The sequence below is a fragment of the Cornus florida genome, unplaced genomic scaffold, assembly GCF_030987335.1.
Source record: "Cornus florida cultivar Cherokee Brave unplaced genomic scaffold, ASM3098733v1 CherokeeBrave_3.0.0_Hap2_Chr11, whole genome shotgun sequence".
NCBI lineage: Eukaryota > Viridiplantae > Streptophyta > Magnoliopsida > Cornales > Cornaceae > Cornus > Cornus florida.
This window is the reverse complement of record NW_026775581.1, coordinates 41,583,787-41,593,900: the sequence shown is the minus strand read 5'-3', so window position 1 is coordinate 41,593,900 and position 10,114 is coordinate 41,583,787. Positions and strand designations below refer to the sequence as shown.

The following is a 10,114-nucleotide window of genomic DNA, read 5'->3' as shown; positions in this document are numbered from 1 at the left end:
TAAAGGTCAATATTAAGATATGTGATCCCAAAAAAATTCTTCCTCGCTTTTTTCATCTTTCCTTAATCTTCTTTTTGTACAAAACCCTTTTTCTAAAATTTCCCTCGTTTTTTCCATCTTTCCTTAATCTTCTCTTTCGTTTGCTATACGAAACCCTAACTTGTTCCTCTTTTGTTAGCCATCAATATCCAAGGGTATTCTCTCTAACTCAAAGAACATTTTACACTTGATCTCTTTGCCATTCAATCTCAGCCTTCACTGATGTCTTGAAGCCATGAAGATTTCAATTTAATTTGGGTATTTGAGACCAGATAATTGATTTGGGTGTTTCAAATACCCTATATCATGTTTCGGTATTTCAAGAATATATTTCAAGAAAATCCTTTCTTCACTCTCTCTCAGCAATATGCTCCGATCTCATTATCGCTCATGCAACATGAGAGAAGAATTCAAATGAAATCTCGAACTAGGGTTTGTGGAGGTTCTGGTTTAAAATGTGCACCCGTCTGTTGCCCTAATTTCTAACCCAACAGCTTCACCGACGTCTAAATTAACTCGTTCAATAAATCCCTTATTGTGTCGCCTTTCACTTTGCCCAACAGGATATTCTTCTTTTGTTGGGGAATAATCAACTCCCTCCAACACACTTAACGGTGCTATTGTTAAGAGTTAAATTCTTCCTTCATCACACATAGAGGAAGCATCATCACATCATATCAACACAAACATATATAGAGATAACAATCATACACATCCATGCACAACATAATATTTTACATGGTTCACCCAACCCTATGGTTACGTCTATGGGAGAGAGATATTTCACTATTATGAATCAAGGAAGAGAATATACAACTATATGTCAAAACCCCACTCACTCACTCATCATCTCTTTTGAGACTACATGTATACACTTGGGAATTACATATACTCTCCCCTCTCCTTACAACACTCACCCTTAAACCCCTTACATATTTTTTCTCTTCTCTCTCTCTCTCTAAACCCCTCATACCCATCTTTATTTATAGAGTCTTCAAACCCAATTCCTTGTTGGACAAGTATTCCTCAACTTGCCTATAAGGAGTTACCATATCAATCCAAACTCTAAAATAGAAACATAATGGGATATAATATCCTTCACAAATTTTAATCTTCTAAAATGAAAAAGGAAACTAATTTTCTGTACACAATTTTGAGCCACAAACCCAACAATCTCCACCTTGGCTCAAAATTGGTGTTCACATGCTCCTCCATAGCTCCACCTCGAACAAGGATCTCTTCATAGCTCCACCTTAAGCTCTTCATAACTGCACATTAACTCAAATTCATCATTCTTCATTTTTCTCTATCCAACCCAATGGTGTTCAATTGCTCACACATGATAATCCACCAAAATTCAACTGATCTTCATCAATTGCTTTTCTGGCTAAAAGTAACAAATCTATCCTCTTCACTCTTCATATTCCCCTTTGCTCTTTATCGGGCTTAGAGCAAACCCCTTCATTCTTCACACTGCTTGCCCTATCTTAAGAACTAGCACCACTTTTGGCTTGTCCCCAAAACTTGTTCCTCATGGGCTTTAACTCTATCACCTTTGCCCCATCTTAAAAACGAGTATCCTCTCGCCTGTTCCAAAACTCATTGCTCATGGGCTTCACATCGTTAACATACTTGATTGAATCTCTATAGCACCTCACGATCATCTTCTGCTCTACCAAACTTCGCAGCAATTTTCTGCACTGATCTTCAGAACCAATCACAGGCTCTAACCCACCATCGACTCTAGTACTAGTTGTTGGGGAATAATCAACTCCGTCCAACCCACTTAATACGACGGCCCTTGTTTTTTTCAAGCCAGTGCGTCCTGTGATGAACTGAAGTTTGACCCGATAACGGATCTGAATGCGGAAGCGACGACAGAAAAAAAAGTCTCTAAAGATGCAATGCATCTCTAAGACACCAAAGTGACATTCCATGATACCACGGAACTCAATGAGAACAACACGGAAAAAAAAAAGATCAGAAAAAGGCCAAATAAGCCCTCAAGGGCAAAATGGCCTTTTTTCATGAAAACAATGTCTCTAAAAATATACATCATCCCTAAGACACAAGCGTGACTTCCCATGAAGTCACAGAACCCAAAAGAAAGCAAAGCGAAAGCAATTTAAAAATAGAAACCGGACAAGTTTAGCCCCAAGGGCAAAATGGTGATTTCTAACAAGATTTGGGTGCTACCGAACATACCATTGGATAGACGACGAAAAATTAACAAGTTAGAATTTAATTAAAACCTGATAATTAAATCCCTAGATTCTAAATCAACTCCAAATGGTCCCGAATTAATACATGATAGTAAACAAGTCCTAGTCATACTCTATCAAAAACCATTTCCTAAAACAAGCTAGCAAATACAACAATCTAACTAAAAATGGGATACAAAAAAAGCTTGAAATATATCTATGGGGCTACATATAAAGTTTATAATCTCCACACTCTTTGGCAGTCGAGTCTATCATACACCAGATATGCCATCTCAACAAGCAGTACACCAATGCCCAAGATCTGTTGCCAAGAACAATAATACCATTCTTTTATTTCCAATATGTTTCCAATCCGTCTTTGTTCAACCTCAATTCTAATAATGTCATACAATTGCTTTAAATTTTCCTTGGCAACATCTTTTGTCAGAAAAAAAAAAAAAAAAAAAAAAAAGAAAAAAAAACCTTCTGTTAGTATTTCATTTATATTCCTCAAGTGCTCAAGCAAAATAATAACTTATTTAGCCAATCACAACTTAAATCTAATTGAACTAGGATTTGCCAACCTATGGTACACTAAGAGTATGAAAAGTAAAAGATGTTGGGTTTGTGGCTAAAAAATGTGTGCAGAACTTATAGTAGAATCATTGTCTATGTTACTTTCTGTAGTAAATGTATTGTTGTTCACCTATATAGGATTTTCAACCTTCCTCATTAGAACCTTATTGTAAACATAGTTTCAGCATAACAATAGTTGCCGTATTACCTGAGCAAACAGTGGGCTGTTAAAAGGTCGAGAGTATTGATGAAATGACTGGCATCGTGAAAATTCTTGACTCATTCAAGCATAAGTGTTCAGGGTTCCTTACAATCCTAAACAAATATATATTAGTTTATCTAATAGCAAGAATAAAAAATTGTGATAATTCATTTACTAAAAACATTCACATTAATTTTATGATACATTTTAGATGATGAGCCATTGTCGTTTTTATATGGAGACGAGCTAGTATGTTTCTCCACAATCTAAACCAATAAAAAAAATCAATAAATAAACCTTAAATCAATTCATTGAATAATAAATAAATACTTTAATACCTTACAATAAATGAATTACCTGAGATTGTTGATTTAAAGACTTTCTCTTCTTTTGTAGAGCCTTCTTAATTGCTGATATGAATCTTTGCCTTCGCTTTGATGATTATATCATTCTTTTTATCCATAACATGCCTAACTTTATTTATACCCTGATTAGTGAATGGGTACAAATCACCTTGTTTATGATGATCACCACTAAATTCAAGTTTCCTAATGTTCTGAACTACTTTTCTCAATTCTTGTGCATAGTTTAGAGCCACCTTATATGATCCATCAACCTCAGCTGCCATAGATGATATGTTAGTGAATAGAGAACACAATTTCTTATACCGCAATGTTGCTTCTAAGTTTGCATCTTCTTGAACATCATGCGTACGATTGTCTTGAACTAAGCCTTCTTTTACTAATCTTGTCCACCTTTTAAATATAGATACACTTGGTATTTCATTAACATACATGTCATCTTTAAGAACCTTTATCATGTGGCTACACAACACACCAATCATCTGAAAATTTCCACAACTACATAATAATAGACCATCAAATCTCCTCTTTACTTGACGTTTTCTAGATTGGCCTTCAACTATAACTATGTACACATGAAATCCACCATCCTCAATGCAACCATTTATATAAGCCTCAATTGCCTCTTCGAATTGGTTATAGAACTTTTCAAATATTGCTTTGGTATAGATACTACTTACTTGCACTAACATCTTTGTCTTAATCATTCTTTTAGGTAGCTTTTTGCACAATGCATACTCACATTTTAACTCTTTATGATGCTTGTCGTTAACAATGCTCTCAAAATATTTAAAGAACTCTGGCAAATTATGATTGGACTTCAAGTAACATTTTAACGAAGTGTTAAACTTTCACTAAGCTGTGTACTCCTCATGCCAGTAGACTACTCCCATTTTACATATGCCATTGCCCATTTTCTTCTTAATTCAAACATACTACGTAACCAAGTGTTTTCATGAAAATTATACTTGGATAACATGTCATTCCAAGCTTTGATAAACTCATCTTCTTATTTGTAAAAGTCCATGAATTTACCCAAAACAGTCTTTCATCAACTGAACCTGTTAACACACCGCTGAGATGTTTCACTGCATTTTATATAATATGCCATGTACAAAGCAATTGACAATTTCCAGGCATCACAAATGATAAAGCTTTTGCCACTGCTACATCATGATCAGTAAAAATTGTTTTTGGATTTCTCCCCGACATTACCTTTAGAAAAGTTTCAAATAACCAACTGAATGAGTCAGTTATCTAATCATACATTAGCGAAGCTCCAAATATTACGGTTTCCCTATGGTGATTAAATCCAATGAATACTACAAAAGGTGGATGTGCTTTATTGACCTTATAGGTTGTATCAAAAGTCATAACATCTCCAAACAAGCCATAATCAATTATCATCTTTGCGTCCGCCCAAAAGATATTTGTTATTTGTTCTTCCTTATCTAACTGCGCAGCATAAAAGAACGAGAGGTTTTCAATGATTGCTTCTAAAAATATCTAAGTAAGCTACCTATATTGCCAAATTCCAAATATCTTTGCCTTCTAGACCTTAAATAATTCTTTTGGTCCTATTTGGTGTACCTAAGACATTCTCTTCCACCAGCTTATCTTCCCATCAATTCATAAGTAGATCTAAGTGGTATTCCTGAATCATTTGTTAACTCCATTTCAGTAGCTTGAGTTGAAGAAAATCTTCTTTGCGATGGCACCACATGGGTGCATTCTTCCATAATCAACTTATGGTTATGCGTTTCCATAAACTTATCTACCCAAAATTTACCAATTTTATTTATCTAATTTGATACGCATCGAAGCAGGACAACCAGTCCTAGTTTCAGCTCTAGGGTTCTTTATGAGATAGTCACGCTTATCTTTCCCTCAAAAACCCTCCTTATTATAAACAAGTAATCTCGAAGTAACTTCCCCAGGTCTTTGCTAGCATACTCTTTCCTGATGCTAAAACCAATTTTTCCTCCGTAAGCATTATAAAAGTTGTAAGCATTTTCCACAGAATCAAATTCCATCTCATACTTGGGTTTCCATTCAATATCAACTAAGGACCCATCAATTCTACAACAATACTGCTCCATTCAAAACCAATTAAGAAATATCCTCTCAGCTAACCAACTAAACAATTAACTAACTAAAGATTGCAACAATCTGTTAATTGAAAAAATAATTAATTCAAAGTCATTAGCAAAAATCAAATCAAAGGCACAAAAGGCTAACACCATATAATTAACAGTAATAGGAAAAAAAAAAAAAAAAAAAATCCAAACTTCATGACTGTTATTGTTAGCTAACTAATAACAAATTTTTTTGTCAATAAGATATTCACACATGCTAGTGGGTTTGTGTTTGAGGTTGAACAAAAGCACTGATCAATTTCTTTAAAAAATGGCATTATCAGTAACACAACAATACACAACAATAACGTTAATACTAACAAAAAAAAAAATTGTTCTTTCCAGGTATCAGAATCAACAAATTATAATTTATATTTAACACCCAATAGTATAGTGCAATCCAATTTTACCATGAAACCCACTTAAAATTCTAACAAACACTACCATATTATCAAATTAAAAGATACAAAAAGTAGTGATTCTACACCAAATTCAATTAGCATGAACACAAAATGGTGCCTTGTTTCATGGACAATCCATGGAGTAGATTAGTATGAACACAAAATCTATCCACAAAGAAGCATGCATATCGTAAGTGCACTAAATGGTTTTAGTATTTTCTTTCCACACCTATTTATTCTCCACACCTATTTTCTCTTCTCTCCACACCCATTTATTCTCAACACCTATTTTCTCTCCACGATATGCATGCTTCTTTGTGGATAGAAGTGGAACTTATATATTACGATATGCATGCTTCTTTGTGGATAGATTTTGTGTTTATACTAATCCACTCCATGGATTGTCTATGAAATAGAGCACCATTTTGTGTTCATGCTAATTGAATTTGGTGTTGAATCACTACTTTTCATATCTTTTAATGAATTTAAAAATATGGTGGTGTTTGTTAGAATCTTAAGTGGGTTTCATGGTAAAACTGGATTGTACCATACTATTGGATGTTAAATATAAATTATAATTTGCTGATTCTGATACCTGGAAAGAACATTTCTTTTTTATTAGTATTAACGTTATTGTTGTATTACTGATAATACCAGTTTTTTAAGCAAATTGACCGGTGCTTTTGTTCAACCTCAAACACAAACCCACTAGCATGTGTGAATATCTCATTGACAAAAAAAAAATTGTTATTAGTCATCTAACAATAACAGTCACAAAGTTTTGACTTTTTTTTTTCCTATTACTGTTGATTATATGGTGTTAGCCTTTTATACCTTTGATTTAATTTTTGCTAATGGCTTTGAATTAATTATTTTTTCAATTAACAGATTGTTGCAATCTCTGGTTGGTTAATTGTCTAGTTGGTTGGCTGAGAGGATATTTCTTAATTGGTTTTGAATGGAGCAGTATTGTTATAGAATTGATGGGTCCTTAGTTGATATTGAATGGAAACCCAAGTATGAGATGAAATTGGATTATGAGGAAAATGCTTACAACTTTTATAATGCTTAAGGACGAAAAATTGCTTTTAGCATCAGGAAAAAGTATGCTAGCAAAGACCATACCACTCGGGAAGTTACTTCAAGATTGCTTGTTTGTAATAAGGAGGGTTTTCGAGGGAAAGATAAGCATGACTATCTCACAAAGAACCCTAAAGCTGAAACTAGGACTATTTGTCTTGCTTTGATGCATATCAAATTAGATAGAAAAAATGGTAAATTTTGGTAGATAAGTTTGTGGAAACGCATAACCATGAGTTGATTATAGAATAATGCACCCATATGATGCCATCACAAAGGAAAATTTCTTCAACTCAGGCTATTAAATGGAGTTAGCAAACGATTCAATAATACAACTTAGATTTGCTTATGAATTGATGGGAAGAGAAGCTGGTGGAAGAGAATGTCTTGGGTACACCAAATTGGACCAAAAGAATTATTTAAGGTCTAGAAGGAAAAGATATTTGGAATTTGGCAATACAGGTAGCTTACTTAGATATTTTCAGAAGCAATCACTGGAAATCCTTTCGTTCTTTTATGCTGTGCAGTTAGATGAGGAAAAGCAAATAACAAATATCTTTTGGGCGGATGCAAAGATGATAATTAATTATGGCTTGTTTGGAGATGTTATGATTTTTGATACAAACTACAAGGTCAATAAAGCACATTCACCTTTTGCAGTATTCATTGGATTTAATCACCACAGGGAAACCGTAATATTTGGAGCTTCGCTAATGTATGATGAGACAACTGACTCATTCAGTTGGTTATTTGAAACTTTTCTAGAGGTAATGTTGGGAAAAAGTCCAAAAATAATTTTTACTGATCAGGATGCAACAATGGCAAAAGCTTTATCATTTGTGATGCCTGGAACATGCCAGTTGCTTTGTACATGGCATATTATATAAAATACAGTGAAACATCTCAGCGGTGTGTTAAGAGGTTTAGTTGATGTAAAGACTATTATAGGTAAATTCATGGACTTTTACGAGGAAGAAAATGAGTTTATCAAAGCTTGGAATGACATGTTATCCAAGTATAATTTGCATGAAAACACTTGGTTACATAGTATGTTTGAATTAAGAAGAAAATGGGCGAAGGCATATGTAAAATGGGAGTTGTGTGCTGGCATGAGGAGTACACAGCTTAGTGAAAGCTTTAACGCTTCGTTAAAATGTTACTTAAAGTCCGATAAGAATTTGCCAGAGTTCTTCAAATATTTTGAGATCATTGTTCACGATAAGCGTCATAAAGAGTTAGAAGCTGAGTATGCATTGTGCAATAAGTTACCTAAAAGAATGATTAAGGCAAAGATGGTACTGCAAGTAGGTAGTATCTATACCAAAGCAATATTTGAAGAGTTCCATAACCAATTCAAAGAGGCAACTAAGGCTTATATAAATGGTTGCATCGAGGATGGTGGATTTCATGTGTACACTATTATAGTTGAAGGTTAATCTAGAAATTGTGTCAAGTAAAGGCGAGCTCCAATGGTCTATTATCATGTAGTTATGGAAATTTTCAAATGATAGGTGTGTTGTGTAACTACATGATAAAGGTTCTTAAAGATGACATGCATATTAATGAAATACCAAGTGTACATATCTTTAAAAGGTGGACAAGAGTAGCAAAAGAAGGCTTAGTTCAAGACAATCATGGGTGCGATATGAAAGAAGATGCAAACTTAGAAGCAACGTTGCAGTATAAGAAATTGTGTTCTCTATTCACTAACATATCATCTATGACAGCTGAGGTTGATGAATCATGTAAGGTGGCTCTAAACTATGCACAAGAATTGAAAAAAGTAGTTCAAAACATTAGGAAACTTGAATTTAGTGGTGATAATCATGAACAAGGTGATTTGCATTCCTTCACTAATCGGGGTACAAATAAAGTTGGGTATGTTATGGAAATAAATAATGTAATAAATGCCAAAGGCTTAAAGAGAAAGGAATCATCAAAGGGAAGGTGAAGATTCATATCACCAATTGAGAAGGCCTTACAAAAGAAGAGAAAGTCTTCATATCGATAATCTCAGTTAATTCATTTATAAGGCATTAAAGTATTTATTTATTATTCAACGAATTGATTTGAGGTTTGTTTATGATTTTTTTTTTTTTTTTATTGGTTTAGATTGTGGAGAAACATACTAGCTCGTCTCCATATAATTACAACAATGGCTCATCATTCATGATGTATCATAAAATTAATATGAGTGTTTTAAGTAAATGTATAATCACAATTTTTTATTCTTTCTATTAGATAAACTAATATATATTTCTTTAGGACTGTGAGGAACCCAACACTTATGCTTGGATGAGTCAAGAATTTTCACGATGCCAGTCATTTCATCAATACTCTCGATCTTCTAAGAGCCCATTGTTTGCTCTAATAATACGACAACTATTGTTATGCTAAAACTATGTTTACAATAAGGTTCTAATGAGAAAAGTTGAAAATCCTATACAAGTGAACAACAATGCAGTTATTACAGAAAGTAACATAGATAATGATTTTACTACAAGTTCAGTGATGAGTGATGCTAGGGTACTTTTTAAATTCCTAACTTTTTGTATCTTTAATTTTTTGGTACCTTACAATGCATTGTAAAACTATACTGTGTTTTTTCTCTTCTTTTTTCTTTTTTGGCAGACCATTAATCTTAATATCGACAGTTCGGTGTCTACCCCAATAATATCCAGTAGCCTCGATCCTTATTTTCATTATGGAAGTCAGTTTTAAGATGAACAAATGGTAACTAATTTACAATTTAATGTTTTATTTGTGTTATATGAATTGTGTCCTCATCAAATATATATTAATATTAAATTTCAATATTTGAATGTAAGTTATTCTAAATGCAAAAATGGTTGAACTTTGTTGTTATGGCACAAATTTATGCCAAAGGAAGTGTTGTGACAGACTGCCCACCATTACTGTCAGAAGTAGTGTTGTTTGGGGGCTTCTTGGAATTTCATTTTTTGTCAATGCTTGGAATATCCTTCTTTTGTACACTCATAATCTTTGCAATAATGAATGAATGTATTTCCATACTATAGAAGTTTATCTTCTATTGTTTAATGACATCCAAATATTTCAAAGTTCCAAAACTGATCATAAAAGCTATTAAAATGCAAAT

General features: G+C 33.4%; 1 protein-coding gene across 1 annotated transcript; it reads left to right on the top strand.

Annotated features, from left to right (window-relative positions):
* Nucleotides 1-7,301: 7,301 nt before the first annotated feature.
* LOC132280997 (protein FAR1-RELATED SEQUENCE 5-like) lies at nucleotides 7,302-7,883 on the top strand. The gene has a single exon (XM_059782740.1). The coding sequence runs from the start codon at nucleotides 7,302-7,304 to the stop codon at nucleotides 7,881-7,883; it is 582 nt and encodes a 193-aa protein (XP_059638723.1).
* The last annotated feature ends 2,231 nt before the right edge of the window (nucleotides 7,884-10,114 follow it).

Bases quoted from the DNA above. Each gene is read 5' to 3' on its own strand.
- LOC132280997 (XM_059782740.1), top strand. From the start codon at position 7,302: ATGGAGTTAGCAAACGATTCAATAATACAACTTAGATTTGCTTATGAA.